The following is a 24,983-nucleotide window of genomic DNA, read 5'->3' on the forward strand; positions in this document are numbered from 1 at the left end:
TATTAAATCATTGGTATCTAGTAAATAACTAGAAATCTTAGTGACACAATTCTGAAGAAAACTATCTAAGTACCGGGCCACTGGAGCAAATAGAGAATTGCAGGCTGAAATTATAGGCTGCCCAGGAGGATGGTACAGTGATTTATGTACTTTAGGCAATTGAGTATAGGGCAAATGGGAAATTCAGTTTTCAAAAAAACAAAACAATCCTCATTAATCCAGCTATTTTTCAAAGCTCCATCTAAAACTATGTCTAATTTGTTTTTAAATGCCAACACTATATCACCAGGGAGTTTACAATATGTCTTATTATTGGATAACTGTCTCTTTGCCTTTCTATCGTAATCAATGGTATCCATAACAGCCACGGCACTACCCTTATCAGCCAATCTAATCCGTCACCCTATCATTACTCTTAAGCTCTCTCAAAGCTGTTTTCTCCAGAGGAGTTAGATTATGTCTATCCTCTGTTGTGTCTTTAGGGAATCATGGATACTCTGAGATAGTAGTCTAGAGAATGTTTTGATGCTGGAATGTTGTCAAGGTGGCTCATAAGAGCTTTTTTTCTTAAATTTAGTAGCCTGTACCCAAGGTGCATCCTCAAACTTCTCTTTAAGTCTAAATTTATCGTTAAGTTTAGAATTATCTATAGACCATCCAAAGTTGTTGTGATAGGTGGTAGGAACAAAGGTCAAGCCTTTGGATAAGAGGGTAATTTCAGCCTCACTCAATTTATATGTGGATATATTAATCACCAATTCTTCTGTACTTTTGATTGCTTTTTCCCTCCTTTTGAAGTTGCACCACTTCGGGTGGGGCCTTCTGCATTTAAAGGCACTTCAAGTTGGGAACAGGTGTTAACTCGTGGCAATGGTGGTTTAGTATTAATCTGCATATCAGAAGAATCCCTATCAGTTGACATATAGCTATCCAGTTGGGACTGGGTATTCCTAAACCTGTTTCTAAATCTCTGTGTAGAAGTTTCAGTACCAGTTAACCACCGATACACCCTATGTTCTTGATAATCTCGGTTAACTTAATCAAGCTTAGCCCTCTTAAAAACTAATAAATCTCTGCGATATCAGTCAGTTTGAACTTTCAATTTGTCCAACCACTGTTCAGTGATGTCACCTTGCAGTACAGGTATAGCTTTAGGTTTAACGGTTGAAACTTCACTTCTAGTTTTTTTAAGCTCTGTTCCCACCTCCACAATGACCAACACAGTAAGTCAAACAAGCATATATTGAGGACGGAGCACCACTTACTACAAAAAGTAGGATCATTCCTCCCAAGAGTGGGAATGTTTCTCAATCTAAAACTCCATGGTATTTGTTTATTCCAAAAGTAATCGGACAGAAAATGACCGTGGAGCAATAGATCTATCTCCCTTTTCTCTAAGTACAGTAGCCTATGATACAAGTCAAGGGCACATTCAGCTGGTAATTAACAAAAATCATTCAGCCGAATTGTTATTTAAAGCGGAGTCAGTTATGTGGTGTTTATCCACATATTTTATGATTGGCAGCCACCAGCACTGGTTTTGCTATCACACTGACCATAAATTATCTGATTTGTGAGACAGCCACTGAAGGTCAGTTCCAGCCAGGACTACAGATGACCAGGGCCGATGCTGCCGAGGTGGCAAACCCCTGGAACTCCACCAGCCCCAGCACTGCACTCTTACCTGTCAGTGCATTAGAGTAAGCAGCAGTGTGGCCACCCCTTCCCTCTCCTCCAGCTCTCTACTTCCACTGGGTGCCAGCCTGTCACTCACATAAGATGCTCTGGCCCCTAGACAACATGAAGAGATGCTGCTGATGAATGGAGCCTGGTAAGGCATATCTGTCATTACTTTTTGGTGAGGAGTAATGATTAATGGGTGTATGTATGTGGGAGATGGAGTGGGCGGCTTATGTGTGTGTTAATATGTGCTGACAGGGTTAGTGTGAGTGCTGGGAAAGTGAGTGGTTTAATGAGTGCTGGCAGGGTGAATGTGTGTGGTGATGAGTGCTGGAAATGTGTGTGTGGGGGGCTGGCAGGGTGAGTGTGTGTGGGGGTTAATGAGTGCTGGAAATGTGTGTGTGGGGTTAATGAGTCCTGGCAATGTGTGTGTGTGGGGTTAATGAGTCCTGGCAATGTGTGTGTTTGGGTGAATGAGTGCTGCCAGGGTGAGTGTGGGTGGGTTAATGAGTGCTGGCAGGGTGAATGTGTGAGTGTGTGGGGGATAATGAGTGCTGGCAATGTGTGTGTGGGGAGTGTTTAATGAGTGCTGGCAGGGTGAGTGTGTGGGGGTTTAATAAGTGCTAGTAGGATGAGTGTGTGGGGTTTAATAAGTGCTGGCAGGGTGTGTGTGGTGGGCTAATGAGTACTGACAGGGTGAATGTGTGTGGGTTAATGAAAGCAAGTAGGGTGAGTGTGTGTTAATGAGTGCTGGCAATGTGTATGTGTGTTAATGAGTGCAGGCATGGTGAGTGTGTGGGGGCTGAGTGCTGGTAGGGTGTGTGGGAAAGGGGTTAAAGAGTACTGACATACGAGGGTAGTTCAATAATTAAGGTAACAAGACCTCTCAATGAGTAAATGTATTCAACCTGTACATATATGTATAATCAATAGTATGGCCTTGGTACGCATTATTTTCCACATAGTCCCCATACTGTACTTGTCTAAGCATTTGTTCCAAAGGTACACCAAAGCATCTATCCCAGCATAAAATAAATCAGTGTCAAGCACCAGAGGCCAGGACATAATGGCACTGCTGAACTTCACCATTGGTTGTGAATCACCTTCCATCCAATTGCTTCTTTAATGGTAAAAAGAGATGAAAATGAGTTGGTGCCAGGTCAGGGCTGTAGGGAGGATGGTCCAGTACCACCCAATGGTAGCTCACATGTAAGTGTGGCCTGATGTTATCGTGTTACAATGTCTACTCACAGCAACCCAGGTAGTTTTTGATGAACTGCCCACTGCAACTGACTCAAAGTACAGTATCACAATAGTGAACAGCAGTCACAGTATCTCCCTTGGTGAGGAAATCAACAAGAAACATGCCCTTGTGTTCCTAAAACACGGTCACTAAGCCCTTCTTTGCTGATGGAGTAGTTATGCATTTCATTGAAAGTGGGAAAGATGCTTGTTTTCATGTCATGGATGCTTGCTTCTTCTTTGGGGTCACATGATGCACCCACATTTCTTCACCTGTGACAATACGCTGCAGGAACTGCACTCCCTCCTCATGGTACCACGTCAAGCGCACCAGAGACAATCCCATCCTATTGGTTTTGTGAATTTCTTTGAGTTGCTTGGGTTCCCAGCGTATACACTTTTTCTTGTACCCCTGTTGCTCATGAATGATGTTGGGCACAGTATCCACTGAGATATTCAGTTCATCAGCAATTTCACTAACTCAAATGCATCTGTCCTCCTGAATCAGACCTTCAATGTGGCACAATTTCTCGTCTGTGATAGGCATGCTTGGCTGGCCAGATTGCTGCTCATCTTGAATGTCTGTCCTGCTGTTATCAAAGCCAGTGTACCAAACCCAAACCTGTTTTCATGGCATGATGTTATCACCATAGACCTCGATAAGCTGGCGATGAATTTCAGTTGCTGATGTGCTCTTTAGATGAAGAAATCTGATCACACAAGGCACCTCAATGTATTACCATGTTTCCGCCAGCCCTGCCATCTTACAACTGATGATGGGACAGTATGACTGATACGAGGAGCAGTCTACTGGCTGTGAGGGGAAGCAGTTGTCTACCTGCTCTGGCCTGGTGGGAAATTAGAATGAAATAGATGATATTGCACATGTGAGATGCTATTTACCTTATTTATTGGACCACCCTTGTATATTGGGGCATAGATGTGTGGCATAAATATGTACTGGGGCACTGATTTTTGGCATAATGTATTGGTGGCACAGCTGTATGGCGTCTAAAGAATTTGGGGCACATATGTGTGGCATATGTATTGGATGGAATAATTATGAATTGGAGCTACAGCTATATGGCATACAATACATATTGAGCACAACTATGTGGCATATAATATATTGGGGGCATTAATGTGTGACATATTATGTATTTGAGGCATTGATGTGTAGCATAATTATGAATTAGGGATACATCTGTGTGGCATATAATGAATTGGGGGCAGTGTTATGAGGTACATTATGATTTTGGGGCTTTGCTGTGTGGAACATTAGTTGGGGCATTTCTACATAGTACTGTATATTATGGATTTGGGGCACTGCTGTATGGCATATAAATTGGGGACACTGATGCATGGCATATTATGAATTGGAAGGAGCAGGGGCAGTGGGTGAAATGTTGCCTAGGGCACCCAGAAACCTTGCACCGGCCCTGCACGACGCACGGCACACAGTTTGGAGAAAACTGATGTAAAAAATAAAATTATTTGAACCAGCTTTAAAGTTTCTTCTTTTGTTTGAACTTTCATTCAACATAAATAACCATATGTTTTACACTATGTGGTACATTAACTCCAAATATAATTTCAATGGAATGACAGTAAGTTAGTATGCTTTTAAACTTCAAAAATATGAAAAACTAAATTAAACAAAATTTTGCTATTTTTGCTAGAAGTATGAGAAACAAAAATATGTAACTATTATAAAGATGCAATTTAAATTTTCCCCCTGAAAGAGTAAATTTTAGCTAAGCGTGTGTGACTCATTATTGCAATAATTACATATATGACCAGAGAACCGTAAATCAACATTCAGCATGCATTAAGTAAACATTTTACTGACAGCTTTAACACTGATGCAATGAATAACTTTGAGTTATGTGTATTGGTACATGTGATAATAATTTGAGAACAGTGATATCAAAATGCCTTATTTACATGGAAATAGTGATTCTAATGGTAAGCACACTTCTAGTGAGTGTATGATGCCTGGAGTCAAATGTATTATGTAAATGTATTATGTAATTACAGACTACTTGCATTTATGGTCAGAGTTACGTTTTTTTTTGTTTGCTTTTAGTCTCTGGTCACATAAGTATAATTTTCTAGTAGTGTTGCTCCAAGTATAATGATGTATACATTATTCTGAATACACTTACTGTATTTAGAACCAGGCTAAAAGTCCAACAAGTTTCATAATAGTCTGCAGATGTCATTATTATGTCACAGGTGTAAATCATGATGAATGTATAAATGTCATGTAGCAAAGAGTCTTTTCTATCATCAGTTTAATAATTTATACTTTGTACTTATTTTCACAACTGCAAATTAATATAAAGACCTTTCAAAAGCATAGTATAATAAACTATTATAATAAATAAAACTTGAACTATAAATAAATATCAGCATGTTTGAGAACTAAGCAGCTACAGCTATTTTTAGTAATTTACTATTGTCTATACAATTGTGTTATTTACTATTACTATACACAGGTGCCGGACCTAACATAGTATATAAACAGAATATAGTGCAAATATAACAAACATGAGCAGGAAAAAGACAGGTGACTTATTCCACACGAAAGTCACTCAACTGACTAATGAATGTGGCAAGGCTGCTTTAGACTTCATTATAGACTGAGAAGACCATGACGTATGGATAACGTCAGTCTCATTAAACTACTAAGTGCTTTGTGGATGGGGCTATTATCATCCTGAAAAACACCCTTTTGCCTGGAACAAAATGCTGTAACATGGGTAGATGAATATAAATAAGCAACGACTCTGGCATAGCTATAGTGGGTATAGGAGGTACCATTGCTATGGAGCCCCAGAGTCTTAGGGGGACCTGGACACAGGTCACATAGATGTCTACCAAGTTACCAGAATTGCCTGCTAAGTAACTGGGTCTGTCCCGCTGCTAGGCCTAAATGGGGAGACATTCCGTTTTCATTGAATGATGTGTGTTGTAGATGTTATAATGGTGAAGGGGGTCTGTAAGGTGGCATAATCTGAATTGGAAACTGTAATGTGGCATGATATGAACTGGAGGGCACTATCATGTTACATACGGCAATACATTGTGGCATTATGAACTGAGGACAATTTAATTTGCCATAATGAAAATTGGGGGCACTGTGTGGCATAATGTGTACTGGCAGAACTACAATGTGGCATATTGTGAACTAGGGCATTACCATGTGGCATACAATAAATGAAGGCACTACTATGGGGCATAAAATGTATTAGGGCACTATTATGGGGTATAATATAACATTAACTAGGATATAACTATGGGGCATCAAATTACCTAGGGCATTACTATGGGACATTAAATGTACAACTGCTGCAGAGAAAGGTGTCTTTCTGGAAGCATTAGGATGAGGGCCCTTTTATAATGTTGCTTTGCCTATGCCACTGAGTAACAATTTACTTTGATCTCACCTTCTAAGGGAATGACTGCACCAAAACTATGCCAAGAAAATACATCCTACAACATTGCAGAGTCTCCAGAACACTGCACAGTTGGAAACAAACCATAACGGCATAGGTTGGTGCGAAACGTTCACTCATCATTATTCCATTGTTTTATGCTCTTTACGCCACTAAATTCACAATCATGTACTATCAGATGTGATGATTCATGCAATGTAACCTAACTGTAATATCCTGCTTTGTGGAGTTCTCGTCTCAACCAATTGTTATTTAAGGTTGAAACTTGCCGTCATCTGACGTGCTGCTATTTGCCTGCTGTCATGTGCACTTTGAATTAATGCATATCTATTTTTATCTTCTGCCCCAGCATCGCATAGAGGAAGTGGATAATCATGTTATTACTGTCCTTCCAGTGGTATACTCTAGATGTTTAGATCTTCCGGGAGAGTAGGCAATGATGATTTAATACAAATATTTATTAACTTGGTTTTTTCTTTCATATTATGAACCCCTTGTATATATTGCCCCTTAGGAATGTCACTGTTAAAACCTTAGATAATTCCAAACACCTTAGACATGACGATGAAGATGGTGGTTGAAATTTTTTTTGACACCTGTTAAGTTTACTAAAAAAAAAAAGCCTTACCCTGACCACTCATTGGGTTCAGTTGATAAGGGATTATCACAAGATATATGACCCATAAGCATCCAGAAGTGTAATTTCGTGTCTTGTTAAGGGTTACTGTAATAGACTTCATATTAAAATATTAAGGAAGTATCATTCTGAAAAATACACCACCAATAAAGTAGGGGAAAAGGCCTTCTTTCCAACAAACAATAAAAACTTCTATAGAAGGGCAACATATACTGATATACTACAATAATTGATGTCTTATGGGGCATACAGTACAGCATACTCATAGGAGTTACTATGATACCGACATGATAATGCACAATTTAGTTATTTTGACAAAGGCTTATAGCAACAACTAGTATTGGACTGACAAGCCGCTGATGGTAGTACTAAATAAAAAGAGGATAAATATTATAAATATAAAAAAACTAAGATACACCTTATTGCTCATTTATTTTCAATAATTTTGCAATAAATATATTTCTAAAAATTATCAGTACTATACAGTTGTCTGAAATACAAGTGATTTAATCTACTTTGTGGAATACGGAATCGGTATGTAATGCCAGCAACAACTCTAAGGATTCAAACATTTGTTATTTGAGATTTTCTTCGGATTATATTTTGTAACCAAACAAATTCATTTGCAGTTCTACAGCAAAAGCTCTCAGCTAGACTATCTTGCATGTATATACAGTGATTGACTTAATGCGAGGGAGTGTTTGGCAATAAAGTTTCCATTGAGAGGAAATAAGCACATTTCATACATTTGGATAAAGTGGGATCCTCTTTCACTACCTGGGGGCTTATAAATACACTGTGATGAAAAAAAGAAAAGAACAAGATTTCAATATGTGAATGTATCAATCTTGTCACTATAAAATTGTTTAGAGGCAAAGTATTATTCTTTAGTATGCTATATACTTATTTGTGATAATACCATTTACAAAGTAACACCTAGGTGCTCTGCTGCACTTCCAATGGGAATGTATCCTAATCCATCCTAAGGAAGTGTAAGTCTCTACCTGTGGGTGCATCTAGGTCAGGAGTGGCCAACCCGCAGCTCTTTTGTTTTAAAAATGTGGCTCCCATCACTGGAACTGGGATCACTGGTCTCTGAAGCGATCAGAGACTATGATCGCTTCAGAGGCCAGCGTTCCCAGTGATGCAGTGCGCGTGTAATGTCATGACGTCACTGCGCAATGCATGTGAGGAGCCTGGCCTGTGTGCCTGCTTGATCTAGTTAGATCCAATCAGATCGAGGTAGTGGCAGCGGGAGCCAGTGCGGGAAACAAAGCGTCAGCCAGCGTGGACAGGTAAGTACTGGGCTGGGGGCACTGCTTAAGGGGCACAAGTTTCAGGGGCATTGCTGAAGGGTCACTGCTTAAGGGGCACTATAGGGGGCACTGCTGAAGGGGTACTACTTTAGGGGCACTCCTTAAGGGGCACAAATTTCAGGGGGCATTGCAGAAGGGGCAACTACTGGGGGGCATTGCATAATGGGTACAGTACAGGGGGCATTGCATAAGGGCCACAACTACTGGGGGCATTGCTTAAAGGGCACAGCTACAGGGGGCATTGCAGAAGGGGCACAGCTACAGGGGCATTGCAGAAGGGGCACAGCTACAGGGGGCATTGCAGTAGGGGCACAACTACTGGGGGCATTGCATAATTGGCATAGATACAGGGGTCATTCCCTAAGGGCCACAACTACTGGGGGCATTGCATATGGGGCACAACTACTGGGGGCACAGCATAATGGGCACTGGCATTCTCAAAGTATTATGTGGTTCTGGATTTCAATATGTATGTTATGTGAATGTGGCTATTTCAATGTTTTCTATGTTGCTCTGTCTTTTTCTTTCACTTCAACAGTGAAAAATTTATATTGGGAAGATTATGTAAAATATTTATTTTTTATGTGACACAAGGTCATGCTCCTCCAAATGTCATACCAGAGGCGTGCGCACAAAAATGGGGGTGGCCTTGTGACAGAAAGGCCTACGGCGCGCGCATGCTATCAGCTCTTTCGATTGACTACAAATAATTTTTGGCTCTTTGCCTCCGACTGGTTTGCTACCGCTGCTCTAGTGCCACTCAGGGATATCTCCCATGCCACCAAGCCTACAGTATTAGGCACAGCCTTCCACCAGAGGGGGTTTGTGCTGTGCATCTGTGTCACACTGGCAGAGGATGTACAGTGTAGCAGTGAGGAAGGGAAGATTATTTTTATTATACTGTAAAAGTTAAGATGGTGTTAACCAAACTGCACAGCCGTGAAATTACTAATGCATTGCTTGATACATAATAGGGTCTCCCATGCTTCTGCATGGGAGCCTGCTCACTTATAACGTGGTAAATAAACACAGCAAAGCATAAAAACGCCTTATCACATTGATAGGTCTTGATAAATAGGCCCTAAAGTATTTAATTATCAATTATCTATCAACCTACAAAATTGTTGCATGGGTGGCAATAATTAATGAGCGCCCAGTTTCTGTACGCTCATTAATTATTGCCCTCTACACACCTTATTAGACCAGGTTTAGCCGTGTAAAATGGCTAAACCTCGTCTAAAGTCCTGGTTGATTTAGGGCTCCCTAACCACAGTTTTCTCACATATTTTTGCTCGCAGACTCCTGAGCGTGTAAGCCGAAATGCCGGTGCCAGCGGCTATTGTGCTCAGAAAGAGCAACAAATGAATTGCTCCATTGGGTGCCTTAAAAAAATCGCCCTCTCAGACACACCATGAATGACATTCCATCATTACAAAGTTAGCATTACTTTTTTCTAGGAGTAAGGGAGGTCTCCTGAATTGAAGGGAGTCTACCAGTAGGCAACATGGTCAGTAAAACCATGTTGTTTCTGGAAGATTATAACAAAGTGGTCACTATTAGTTATATTACATATTTGTCTGACCTCTCCTGTCAGAGTTTACTCCAGTTTCCAATTTACTTTTGATGGTGTAGGAAACTATGCTCACTGACACCTTGGCTTTCTCTAAAGGAAAGACCTACACTTTTAAAGGTTATAAATGTCTATCTGTCTTCCTTTGTTACTTGCCTTTTTCTTGCCACTATTATAGTAATATTCTGCTTCCTGTTGTGCATTATTGACCAAATAATGGTTCAGTGAGTGTAATAACAGTCTGTTCTAACACTGCAATTATACAGAAGGGGGTTTGTAATCAAGTAGTCAACATCTGTAGGAATTGTTTGCATCAACTTTTAAGGCTTCATTTAATTATATTAGTGCAGAACAGCTGTAAGTTCTTATCTCATTACTTGTTATCTGAAAAAAGCCTTCCTATAACTCTGCAATTTACATTTTCAGTTTTGCTAACTTTTATTTTGTTTTACCTCTAGTTGTATATACCATTGTACCACTTCAGGTTATTCAATAGACTTAAATTACTTAATGTGCAAAAAACGCTGGAAAAATGGGGGTGTCCTAAAATTTTTGACTAGTAATGTACTTATTTGCTACTTCTACCCATCACACTTCCATACCCCTCAATTTTACCCCTTATCACACCTACTGAATACCTGCTGACCTTTTGGCTGCCGTCTCCAGTTGCGGGCAGGTTAGTACTGTGCTGCTGGTGGGGGGCATGGTGAAGGTGGGTGGGTCTAGGAGTGTGGTGACACGGTCACCACAACCCTCAAAGGGAATTGCGTCATCAGTGCCGCCAACTTCACTCGGGAAGTGCTCCAGCCTGCTGTAGACCTGGCCACGTTTCTTGGCGGCTGTGGGCAGCACCCGATTTTCGTGAGACTCCCAGCCATTTTGGGAGGGTAGGCAGGTCTGACCTTCTGGACTGTGACTTTTGAGAACGTTAATCTCAGTAATCTCCTATATTATATATTATCACTCATTCATTGTCCCATTAAGCCACTCTCAAGTCTCTCATACTATACTTTATTAACGCATCACGTTACAGTGATCATTAAGATCCATCAGCTATAATCAGCAAGTTATGGACTGATAAACATCTCTAATTTTATACTTACCAAGCGGAGCACTCTGTGTTTGTGGCACATAGATGCACACACTGTAACAACTTAGCGCATTAGTGTACCTGTAACATTGTTCTAGGGACTCAATACACCCCTTTGATGAAGACACACAGCCTGTACTGAGTTTAACAACTACATTTCACAAAATCTTGTTTTTGAACATGAATTTGCAGAATACACAAATGTATTAGGAGGCTGATCATTACTAGGAGTAATTCTAAAATAAAATTCTCTTAGACAACAGTCTGAGGAGCCAAATCTTCTGACCTCAAATACCAAAGTAAACAGCCGACAATGTAACATTTATTCTGAGTTGTATCTGAGGATGAAGCATTGCCTCGGGATGTATGCAAGCTTCAACTTAGTTTTACATTTACATTGCTCGGAATTGTGTTTGGCACTAAAATCTTGGTAAACACATGCCTAAGACTGCATTGTTGTGGGAGAAATATATTTGTTCAAGCATATGCATTTTGAATTTAGCTTTGAGGGTCTCAAACCTTGTTACATCATACCCTGCAGTCTTTCAATTACTTTCTAAAGGTTCTTGCAGTCATATTTTTCCTTGTCTATGTTTAATCATAAGCACAAGCCTCTGTCCTTTACTGAGTTAGCATTCCTGCATGACATATGGCAGAGACATAAGTTATTTACCATAATAGCGCAGGAAGAATGCTATAATTGCAGTGAAAATTAGTGCAATTGTGCAGAAAATACAGCAGGGAGGGAAAATGTCACACTGTTTGGATAGCAGAAAACTAATTAAAAATCTGATATTTTAACAGTCTTACATATATCAGATCACTATAGATAGAAGAGAGTAATCAGAAAAATATTGTGGACTAATAGACAGCTGAAAAGAGAATATTATAAATAATTTAGTTATTTAGCTAAGGTGAAGAAATATTGGCTTGTTTCCTCAACCGGTAGGATTAATTGAGTTAAAATGCTGTGAATACAGTTTGTTTTCAGTCTATTTAATTTCTAGTCGGTTTCACATTATACTGTGTCTTCATTACAGGCTCTAGCATGATTTTGACTTGGTAACCTATATATTTGTTAAAGTTACATGCAGTCAGTTTGCGCAAGAATATATTGATCATTCTTCTCTGAGTGGGATAGACGTACTAAGCCCTAGAGCAGGGGTGGGGAACCTTTTTTCTGCTGAGGACCATTTTGATATATATATATTATATATATGATTGTCTGTGGGCCTGGTGCAGGCCACGCCCCCTTCATCTGGCATCACAAGGGGCGGGGTCAAAATCGCTAGTGATTACAGCAATGCTCCAGGGAGCTGTAAGGGCAGTGGTGTGACTGTCTGAAGCGTCCTAAGGACACTCCAGGCGGCACTGCTGCATAGATTATGGCTGCAGGATGCCATTCTAGGCACCCTGCTAGCCAGATGAGGCTAGCAGGAAAAAGCTCAGAGGGCCAGACCAAATGAGATTCCCCATCCCTGTCCTAGAGAGAGATGTACTAAGCCCTGGAGAGAGATAAAGTGGAGAGACATAAAGTACCAACCATTCAGCTCCTGTCATTTTTCAAACACAGCCCATAAAATGACAGTTAGGAGCTGATTGGTTGGTACTTTATCTCACTCCACAGGATTTCTCTTCAAAGCTTAGTACATCTCTCCCATAGTAGAATGGTTTCTCAACCAGCCAATCTACTACAACTGTCATTTTGACTTCCACTAATAAGCTACACATGATCCAGTTGGTCTGAAAAGTTGTGATCCAGTTAGTCAAGAATAGGTGTGCAGTACTGAGGCAGAACCCCCCCCTACCCCCCATAGAAAAAGCCCATTTCATTTGGCATATGATGTGATGCAGTTAAGAGTAGAAATACCATGTGACATTTTGGGGTAAATTTACTAAAGTTAGAGTTTTTAGAAGTGAGTTTTAGAAGAGATGTTGCCCATAGCAACCAATCAGATTCTACTTAACATTTCACTAGGAGCTTTTAGAAGATAATAGCTAGAATCTGATTGGTTGCTATGGGTAACATCTCTTCTAAAACTCACTTCTAAAAACTCTCACTGTAGTAAATTTACCCCTTGTCTCAAATGAATGTGCTCCATTGATATGGACTGCCTTAGAATGCCATGTGCTAAAGATGTTTCATTATTGTAATGAAGGATCATTAGCTTTGTCAGAGGTAAGTATGTACTGTATATGGTTAGGGAGAGGGTATGTAGTGAAGTTCATCTCTGACCACACCAAAAAAAAGCACGCAACATTTTGACATGGATTTTTTTCCCTGTGCACAGCTAATTTCCTGCTTTTAAGTCCATTAAGGGATACATGCAATAAGCCAGTAAAAGTCTGAAATTGATGATAACAGAATAATTTGTCTGCATAGCATATGACAATACAACACCAAATATCCCTTATATGACTTCGTCAAATGTGAGTCCACCTTAGTAATATATGTTCTTCGATGGATGTGTAACTTCCAGTATGTTGGTAGATACACTAAGGGACATATTGAATTAGCCGTGAGTTTTACAGCGCGGGGATAGCTCTGGGTTTAACGCCCCGAGCTATTTAATTATTTAGCCTTTTCCCCACAATGTAAAACCTCTGATAACATGCAGTAACCCAATGATTACAAATAAAATGTGGAATCTAATAGGTTTCCCTGAGCATTAATTACTAGAGGTGCATTTTTACTTTGACTTTCCTCGCAGCTCCTGAGGATGCCAGGAAAAGTGCACTCTCTGGAAATTAATGTGCAGGGTATTGCCCGCAAAATGGATTGGTCAGCGACGACCACTCGTGGATAATTGGAAATGCCCCCAGGTCATTGAACACATTATTTGGGGAACAGAAACAGAATATTCAGAACCACCGCACACCCATAAACAACAATACATTTTTCACTGTTCCATCAAGGGAATCCAGAGAGCTTTCAACTGGCAGTAGTGGAGTACATACAGAACACTATAGGTTCTAAAGGTTCTGCCTTGGTGAAGCCCTCTGGAAGTTTCAAGATTATGTCTAGAGGGAATTCAATGGTCTAGATCATACTTGCCTACCCTCCCGATTCGGCCAGGAGCCTCCTGAAAATCGGGTGCCGCTCCTGGCCCCCCGGAAAGGCAGGTAAACCTCCCAGTCCCCGGCAATCCATCTGGCCCCCCTGCGAATACAGTATGATCCCCGGCAGCGGGGGGGCGGTGACGCGATTCACGCTGACTCTCGTCATTGTGGTCCCGTCCCCTGCTTCACAATGCCATTAATCTCGGCATTGTGAAGATGGCGGGGCAACAATGACACGATCGCACTGTCACACCCACGTTGAAGCATCATGTTCTGTGCCACGCCCCCTTTTGAAGTGACACGCCCCCTCTGCTGAGGACACCCAACAGCTCCCTCCCGGGAGGAGGGAGGTAGGAGTCGGCAACTCTGGTCTAGATTAAGGGTGATATGGTTTTATTTTTCCAGTGTAAGTGCGTTTCCTATTTCCGATAGGTCTTATAAGTGGTTTCTAGAAGCTTAAGCTATTTTAATAAGAATGTACAAATAAATATATATTAGTTTTAGTAAAATGACAACAATTTCACTGAAATTTGGTATTCTTTTTGGTGATCTTTAATGTGATACATCAAGCCACTCTGTCCTAGTATTGCTGTTATTTTAGAGATTGGACAATATAATGTGTTTTCTTTAATTTAGTATATGGGGTATATTTACTAAAGTGAGAGTTTTTAGAAGTGAAGATGTTGTCCATAGCAACCAATCAGATTTTAACTAGAAGGTGCTAGATAAATGATAAGTAGAAACTGATTGTTTGCTATGGGCAACAACTCCACTAAAAACTCTCACTTTAGTAAATATACCCCTAAGAGTGTGCCATCACTGAACTCTTCATTAATGGCACAACTAGTATTAATAAGACAGGCAAGCAGATATACAATATGTAACTCATAGAACACAGAGATATTATGGTTAATGACAGCTCCTAATTATAAAACATGCAACAGTTCCTTAATGTAATTTATGTTATAACTATTGGCTTTTCCACTTTTAGCTATTTCCGTTTAAGTACATTTATCCGCTGCATTATCTGCATGCATATGTGTGTAGTTTTATCTATACATTTTATCCAATTAGGTTGTTATGTCTAGTTGCTAATTAAGAAAATGAAAGTTACCATTTTATTACATTTTAAGCCCAGTCTCTCCGTATTAGTACATTTTGTCACAAAACTCAATTAAATATTCTGTTCAGCTCACTATATTGGTATAAGTATTGGGGATACACATGTACTCATTTGTGATATCTCGTCAACACAAATCAACACTATCTGTTTTGAGTGTTTTCTATACCTTTGCTGTATCGTCCACTTCATCTTCATGCACTGAGCTAGATGGTGAAGGTGTGGCAGATTTACTTCCAGGTGGAGATGGGGAATTATGTGCGACAGTATTTCCTCCAATATTCAAACCAAGCTGGGCGCTGAGTTGCGACTGGTTGATTGTAGTCAGCTGACCGTGTTGCATCATAGCTGTCTGTCTGAGATCCTGAGGCTGTACTCTTGCTCTCATAGCTGCCATTTGCGCATGCGAGGAGTATTGAGTCCTCTCCGAATTCTGCAGATCCTGCAACTATCAAAGGAGAATAACATTACCAGAAAGTAATCCAATTAACTAAGTATACATTTTTATTTTTAAATTCAGTCATGCAACAAAACATTTATGAGTTAAATTGAGGCACTGAAACCTGTGCACTAAAATGGCTGCTCTTTTGACTAAGTACCTGACCCAGTAGCGGAAGCTAATGTGATCGCAGCTGTGATTTCGCACGGAACGCAGCTGCGGAAATATATTAATGCCTGACAAAGCTCAGCCAGCATAAAGACGCCCACCACTGCTTTCTCATATCCGTCTAATGTCGCTCTTCTGCGCAATCATTGGTACCATCAACGCACATCGGGCAGTCACGCAGCACGTACGGCAAGTCTGACCAGCCACGGACACTGCAAGTCTCCTTGCACGCAGTGAGCTCTCATGCTGCATATGCAATTGCATTGGCGAATTTACGCACACCCATGACGTTCAAGCAAACAGACACGCCTGCGTTCTTGCGACCACCCCCTGTCACTCCCCCCAAACGCTGACAGCCTGTCATTAACTTTGCCTCTGTGCATCCATAATCACAACGCAATTGCTGTGCATGTGCATTGGAAAACAATCGCTCGATCTCCGTCTGTAATCGCCATTGCATACACTGAATCACGCCCTTAATGTCCAATTTTTTTATCATTACCACTTTTTGAAATTAGATACCTAGCAAATGTTCACTACCTAAATACTTGTTTTATTGTGTTAAAAGGAATTCAAATACATATTATTATTATTATTATCATTTATTTATATGGCGCCACAAGTGTTCCGCAGCGCCTTACAAAGTACAAAAACAAATTGTATACAAGTGACTTACAGAACAATACAATACAGGACATGGATAATATATATTGCTACATTAGCGACCATATCACACAGATAAGCAACAGAGCATAAGCAACCAAGTGTTAGGTGCCCTTGTGGTGAGAAAGAAGTAAATGACACTATAGTAAGGAGAAGCACAAGAGGGTAGATGGCCCTGCTCGTGAGAGCTTACATTCTAAAAAGGTGGGGGAAGATAAACTGGGTTGACACAGATGGGGACGAAGGAGCATGTAGCAAGGAGTTAGAATGATAGCTGGAAGACATATTGCACTTAACATTAAATCAGTATAGGCAGTGACATATAAACACATTATAAAGGGGGAGATGTGTCAAACCTTCTAAAGAGAGGAGAGGTGGACAAACAATAAGCCTCTAGCTATCATTTATCAAGTACCAGTGGTCGAAGTGGAGCGGTATACGGCGGTATGACATACCGCCACTTCCCACCGCCTCTTCCTTTTTGCGGCAGAAGGTGTACCAGCACTGGGATCTAGTATGGGATCCCAGCGCTGGAACAGCAAAGTGTGGAGATGTGTCCCGCTGGGGACACATCCCTCTATCGGCGATGGCTCTGGCATGGAGCCAGGAGCCTCGGGTAACGGCTGCGCTGCACTAGTAAGTAGCGGCACTGACAGTCAGCCAATCACGGCTCACAGAGCGCTACCCAATGAGAAGCTGCCAAGTGGCAGCTTCTCATTGGCTCACAGATCCGGCTGGCCGGTGAGCTGGTCCGCGAGCCGGGATTGGCTGTCAGCCAGTGTGGACATTAAACTGCATTTCAGCATGGACCCAATGCTCCAGGCCCCAGCTCTGTTCCAGCTGCAGTGTAGCTAGAGGTAAGAGGGGAGGGTGTAGGAGGGAATATGTTAATGAGAGGGGCAGGGGATGAGAGAGATGAATAGACAGTTAGTGGTGTAGAGGGGTTGAGAGAGGGGGAAGCAGGCAGGTACAAGTGTAGTAAGTGAAAGGTGCAGTGGCTGAGATAAAAGCAGGGGCTAAAAGGATAGCCGCGCTCACTATTCTATGGTGACTGCACCAGGTGTCATCCAGTGCAGGACAGCCACTGGAGTGAGAGTTGGGGGGTCTGGATTCAAATCTCCATACTCCCAACTCTAAATTCCCACTTCGAGCACTGTCAAGTACATTCTATAAAATTACAGGTAGAAGCTGATTGATCACCTTAATGAGTTTTGCTCCTCTACAAGCCCAGATTCTGGATCGAAATGATCAATTGGCAATACTTGAAAGCCTCACTACATGGAGTACAGTCTGATAAATCTGGGGGCGTTAATGTACTAGGGTCGAGGTAACAGAACCATCAAAAAACATCTAAAAAACCTTATAACTGACTGGCACTTCAAATTTAGCATGAAACTCACTGACATTACGTTGGGTCCACTATCTTCGAACCTATTACTTAGCCCCTTAAATAGGCACTACTTGGGCGCACAACAGAAGTTGTTGGAGACATGGAAGAGCAGGATTCTGCAATAGGTAGTAGGGACAGGTATAAGAAAATGGTTACAGGGAGGTTACTTCTGGTCTTAACTTAATAACATTAAAAATTAGTTAGTTTTATGAATGGAATGGGTATGAAGTCCCGGCGATGCCGGCAGCCCGAAGGGAGAAGACCTAACCCTAACCTCCCCCCTAGTGACTAACCCTAATCTTCCCCCCGGAGGCGCATAACCCAAATCCCCACTTACTGCACCCTAAACCTAACCCTCCCAGGGGGGTGCCCAACACTAACCTCCCCCTGGGGGTGCCTAACCCCCCCTCTAGGGGCACCTAACCCCCCCAAAACCTAACCCTAACCCCGCTAGGCTCCCTAAACCTAACCCTCCCCCCCGTGGCTAATACTAAGGGCACCCTGGACTTGCCTCGTTTGGTCCTTCGGCGTTCCAGCATCGGGAATTAAGGTAGGCGTTGGTATTTCAATGCCTATCTTAAGTCCCTTGTCGGGATTTGGGTATCGGTATTGAGACCTCTCATTACTACATCCCTTATGAAGGGAAGGAGAAGACCCAGCAGTCTTAGTATATATTGTACCAATAACACAGTTAGAACTCTGTGGATGATCCTCATAAATGATCTCAGGTATTTAAGTTGTAAACTTAAAGTACAACCTCCAAGCTAGTATTTGTATATACTTAGATATTCATTGCTCTGCCAGGCAGACTCATTTGGCATTGAAATTCCTAAATTTGGATGTCCAAAACATTGAAGTTCGGTGAATGAAAATTGCATTCAAAAGTGAAAACAAATAATAAAATAAAAACACTTAGCAGTATACAGCTACAATTTGTACTACTTCTTTATTATTATATTAAAACTATATATTTTTTTCAGGCAGTTTCCATATCTATTAATATTTTGGTGTCTTTTCTGATTGACTTTTAGCGTGCTCCATGTGACTTGGGTACGTATAAACTACACTTTCTGGCCAGTAACTGTAATGTGTATGAGTTGTGTACTGCGTTAGCATGCTCCATGTGACTTGGGTACGTATAATCTACTCTTTCTGGCCAGTAACTGTAATGTACCGTATATGAGCTGTGTACTGCGTTAGCGTGCTCCATGTGACTTGGGTACGTATAATCTACTCTTTCTGGCCAGTAACTGTAATGTATATGAGTAGTGTACTGCGTTAGCGTGCTCCATGTGACTTGGGTACGTATAATCTACTCTTTCTGGCCAGTAACTGTAATGTATATGAGTAGTGTACTGCGTTAGCATGCTCCATGTGACTTGGGTACGTATAATCAACACTTTCTGGCCAGTAATTGTAATGTATATGAGTTGTGTACTGCGTTTTTGCCTATTTTCACAATGAAGCCACACCTCCTCTTACATCTGCTCCTGTTACTTCAGTGGGGAGAGAAATGGATTTGCTACCTATGCAGAGTTGGTGACATCTCACATTTGCTGACAACTCTAAATAATGCACACATTTCACAGGATTATTTTAAATTTGCCCTTAGATTTAAATTAATGTATGTTTAACTACTGTGAATAAGGCCGGCTACACACTTGTACGACCGGCAATTGTGCCGATGGAGGGGGCGATTTCCCTTTGCCCCACTCCAAAGGAGATTGCTTGTACACACTTAAAAGATTTAAAAACGATGGAAAGATCACTGTTCTACCCTTCATTAATACGTACAGCTTCACATGCAACATAGCGTGATTGGCCGTACTGCACATGACATGCGACCCGCAGGAGCGCACAGTCGGGCATACACACTGCACGATATGGCCGATTTGTCATTCCCATTTGCCCAAATCGGGCCCATATCGTGCAGATGTGTACCCATCCTAAGATACTATCAGTGACGTGCTAGCAAGACAGTTGGAGTTAGGGGGGTTAATAATTGGCTTTAGACTTTTAGAGAACTGTGCTGTAGACTCTACAGAAGGGAATGGGTGCACCTCAATGGGGGAGGGTGCAAATGTACTGGAGCTCGTTCTAATACACAATCGAAGCATTGTTCCATGAAAGACCAGTTATGATTAGATTTCATGAGGTCATTAGCTTCAAACTTCAAATCTTGGTAGTATTGAAACATTCAATGCTAAGGCATATGGCAGCTTGGTACATAAGATGAGAGTAGAAGGTTTGCATAAAAGGACATATATGGGCAGAGAACCAGTGGAAGGATATAAGGCAAAGAGGAAAAAAGTAAGATATATTAAGACTGGGATATTAGTGGTGTAACACAGGCATCAATATTAGGACATGCACATTTTAATGACCTTGTGTATGGCCTACAATGTATACATTCTATATTTGCTGATAACCCTAAGCTATGTATGTTTATTACCACAATACAGGATAGTAACTAAAGAGCAGCGATATGCACCTAGGCTGTGGTATGTAATAACTATGCAACTCACACATCAAATGCCTGGAAACCCCCCCCTTTCCAGGCCACACCATGATGACCACAATATAAATAACATATAATACTAATGTTGCATGTTTTTAAGATCCCCTCAGTGTCACAAATTAAATAATTAGCACCACATGTTGATCTTTTAAAATGTGTAAGCCAGTAATGAATATACATGTGCACCACCGACTAGAAGATCTGGAAATCATGCACTGTAAGGCAAGCTCAGGGAGGAGGGAGGACAGAAACCTCCCATGGAGCAGAAGGGCACTGATATAGACCATCTATAGGGTCAATTATTAATACTGTATAATAATACACTATCCAGTACATAAGGAGACCAATATGTACATATATATCCAGGGCAGTGCAAGGTTCTTTTGCTGCTTCACCAGATTCACTAACTTGCTCAAATGATCTGGAATGGAGCCCACATCTGAAATAATAACATTTACCTCATGCAGGATGCCCGTACTTCCACATATAATGGCATACTATGATTGCTGGTCCTGTTTATGTCAGAATTATTACATACACTATACTTTGTATGACATATAATATAGCTGGTTAAGTGCTGATTATGCCCTCTTCATGAACTGGCCACACTTGCGGTATCCCGACTGCCAGAATCCCAAAAGTAAGTAGCGGGCTTAGGGTTGGGGGTTAGGTACTAAGGGGAGGTTTTTAAGGGGGGAGGGTTAGGTTTAGGCACTAGGGGGGAGGTTAGGTTTAGGCACTAGGGGGGAGGTTAGGTTCAGGCACCGAGGAAGGAGAGGTGGAGGGCAGGATACCGACCAACAATGTGTTGGTATTCTAACTCTGTCGGGATACCGGCATCGGGATTCTGACCGCCAGGATCCCGAATGCCAGCATCCTGAACGCCAGCATCCTGTACCCATTCCCTTGGAATTTGTAATTATAATTTAATAGAGGACATTATGGCTATGATTGATACAGAAAGTCTAATTACCATTTATGGTGTCCAAAAGGATTTTTCCCCCCTTTGATTTCAATTTGTAACTGGGGTCTTGTTTTCACTTCTGGGTCAACACAATTAGAATTTATTTTTCAACCTTATTAATTACAGTAAGTAATTATGTCACGTTGCTGGAACTCTCAGGATTTTATTTGGCAACTTCACTAAATACTTGGCCTCTAGAACACAAGTGCTCTATCTTATATGTACTACACAAGCTCATCTATTTTATACACACTACCTGGAATGTGTCCAAACTCTAATTTAGGGTCACTCCAATTCCATCTACTAAAACAAGCCCCATTCTTGCTGCTGCAACAACAGACCATTCTCTAAATTATTTCTGAATTCATTGTAATCTTAATTCATATTATTTACATTTTAATATATACAAGTCTTCCTATTCTTTCTAACCATTTAATACTATTATAATGAATACTATTACAATAAATTATTTCTGAACAATGAAATGCGGTACTTATTTACTGTGTAATGTGAATACAGAGCATTTAGTAAAGCGAATGAGTTATTATTTTAATTAAAGCAATACATTCCATTCAAAAAGGATCAAAATGAAAACCATATTTAATACTGTAAAATGATAGCATATATTATGTCGAGAATGTTTCTCTAATATGTAAGGATACACAGCTGTTGCAATACACTTTCTCATTTAGAACAGTCTAGTAGTCCTTGTGATTATTACATAATCGACAACTGTCCTTAATTTCCAGAAACAGACCCAGTATTAAAAGATTTGTCACTGAAAATATCCCAATTTTTCAACACTAAGAAACTGCACAATAGAATTCCCTTTCTTGTGTGTGCTGAATGCAGTTCTTGTTTTATGGTTATTCTGTGATCTTTAGTTCTCCTTTTCTAAAGTACCGTAGTAAAAATAAAAAATACAAAACCAACTTCAGTAAAAGTGTATGATTGCGATTTGTGTTTTTAAGTCCAACAAGACAGTATCGAGCGCGCCATGCTTAGATTAGCACCCATGTAGCTGCAAAGGATCCCTGGACACAGTTTTACAATTTTGGAAATTATGCTACTATTACATTTGCTGTTATATTAAGGATGACTGTACTCCAATAACAGGATTCACAGCAATGGAAAAATATTGTATAATTTAATTGCAGTGTATGCATAAATAATTGTGGAGTTATGTTTCGCCATATGAAAGCTTGTAAACACTTTTTCTGCAGGCGACATCACAGTACCCATCACCAGCAGCCACTACTAAGTTTAACAACTACCGATGCCTCTCTCTCTCCATATATATATATATATATATATATATATATATATATATATATATATATTAGTCCTGCACGGACCGGCACTCACCCGATGGACTTCAGCAATTCCGGTGCCCTCTGGATGGATATCAAATACATGAACAGTACCATCAAGCAGCGGCACTCGGAGATTTGATACACGTAAAAATGTTTAATAAATACACATGATATAACACCCGTGTATCAAATCTCCGAGCGCCGCTGCCTGTTTGCACTGCTCTTGTATATATATATATATATATATATATATATAGATATAGATATATATAGATATATTAATATTATATATATATATACATACACACTACAGTATTTATTTATATACTCTGACTGACTGCTAAATCATATTGGGATCTTAAGTAAATGATTTCACTCTCTTTGTGCCATTACCAACTGGGTTTACCAGCCTGTAAATTCACAGCACTGGAGAACTGTACAAAAATAAATATACCAGTTTTACTCCCAGCCAAGTAAGTTTGCTTGCACAGCTATCATTATCTGTGCCTGTAGCAGGCAATCTATATCAGAACAGTTGTACACATAAGCTCTAACTACATCTTGACTGAATCTTTTTTGATCCAGCTGTTTCACTGAATAGCAGTTGGTGAACAGAGAGGAAGAACATGGGTAGCCCCCGGGCCCTGTTTGCTAATGTTACTCACCAGCTGCTACTTTCTATGGTGTTAGCAGGCAAGACCTGGATAAATGCCAGTTTCAGCAAGAGCAAGAGACAATGAGGAATCTTTGAAGCCCATTCATTTACCCCTGTCTGTCATCGCTTGACACTGAACATTGTTGAGTACTGTACCCAAGGCTATTAAAAAAGATCATGCCACAGTTAAACTATGATAAGACTGGACTCCAGTGCAGGAATTACTTGCTTTGAGGGAAATGCTTTGAAATGTATAAAAAATAATGTACTTTTAAAGGATGTTGAGTGCAATGCTGTATTATTCAAGTAGGTGTGATTCACATATAGATTGTGAGAATTGTAATACAAAGGGATCACTCCTGTGGTTCGCCATCAGCTCGCTAAGACCTGCTTGTTTGTAAGCACGTGTTACTGCATCTCCTATCTACAGGCCGAGTTCTACATCCACTCAATTGTTGTACTGGCTGTCATGCCAGTGACAGGAAAAAATTGTGAAGATCTTATCTGTTGAAGTGTCCTCCCAACCAAAGAGGTCAGTACATCAAAGGCATTTGATCCCACACATTAACTTGTACACTGTCTTTTCTGTTTAGACCCTTATACATTTAGCATGTGGCATGCTAACTGTCCAATTATAGATTTTATTCTATAATGTGATGCTTCTTACTGTTTGACTCTGGTTTACGATTAGGCTTTTCATACTGACTAAATTTTCCAGCTACCGGCCCTGACCTTAGCTATTCCTCCAACTATGCTCAAGCTACTTTATATGGTGGGGCATTTGTTCTAACGTCTCTGCAATGTAGACCTCATGAAACCCAGTCACTCGCCAGCCAGGCCTCCTGTGGAATCTGCTGCTTTGTCTGCTCCGGAGCTTTGTCCAATAGTGGATTTGACCAAAAACCTTTCAATATCTGTACCTCACAGCTCAGTACCTCATACCAGACTGTGCAATTCTACAACTGCTTTACTGATTTTCATTTTCTATCATAGGCATTATGTTGCAAACTTACTGACGTGATATTCATATATGAATTACATTACTTCCAACATTTTATAAACAGTGATATAACCTGATTATGGTACTTTTGATTTTATAAAGTAAATTTGCTGAAGAAGTTCATATCATACGTTCTGAAGTTACTGTAGCACACATCTCTTTCTATACCCTTAAATACAAATAAAACAGAATACAATGTCATTTTTCCTTACAGTGCCTTTTATGCTTTCATGTTTTATATGAAAGGCTAAAGGTCTAAAATCTAATCAGAAAAGTCCTTGACTGCTATTCACCTTCATTATAATAACATTCTCCTTAAACCAACATGAACAGTTGTTAAAAGGGTTAAAACATTAAACGTCAAACAATTTCCTTGATTTACAGTTCTAAAAAAGAAACAGAATAGGCTTTCTTTCTGAATTATTTAAATCTTTACTGACTGATCGGTGAACCATGAAATTAGAAAAATGTCGTTGTTAAAAGAGCTCTTTGCTTCTTATAAAACTTTAGCTTAAAACTATGAACTTCAGGCTGACTGAAGAAATGGGATTTTATCCAGAATACATGCTGTTTAGAGATTAAAGGTTGTCATAATTAAAACCTTCTCCTGAGAATAGAAGATAGTTTTACCCAAGGAATCTGGATATTTACCTAATAAATTTATACAGGAGCTTTGTTTATATTTTTTCTGATAACTGTT

General features: G+C 40.3%; 1 protein-coding gene across 2 annotated transcripts in view; it reads right to left on the bottom strand.

Annotated features, from left to right (window-relative positions):
• TOX (thymocyte selection associated high mobility group box) overlaps positions 1-24,983 on the bottom strand; it is a 321,921-nt gene that overhangs the window by 44,116 nt on the left and 252,822 nt on the right. For both annotated transcript variants that reach the window (XM_088469351.1, XM_088469352.1), the window contains exon 4: positions 15,343-15,621. In XM_088469351.1, the coding sequence (XP_088325477.1) occupies positions 15,343-15,621 (279 nt within the window). The remainder of the gene's footprint in view (positions 1-15,342; positions 15,622-24,983) is intronic.

The sequence above is a fragment of the Taudactylus pleione genome, unplaced genomic scaffold (assembly GCF_031769625.1).
Source record: "Taudactylus pleione unplaced genomic scaffold, aTauple2 ptg000090l, whole genome shotgun sequence".
Classification (NCBI taxonomy): domain Eukaryota; kingdom Metazoa; phylum Chordata; class Amphibia; order Anura; family Myobatrachidae; genus Taudactylus; species Taudactylus pleione.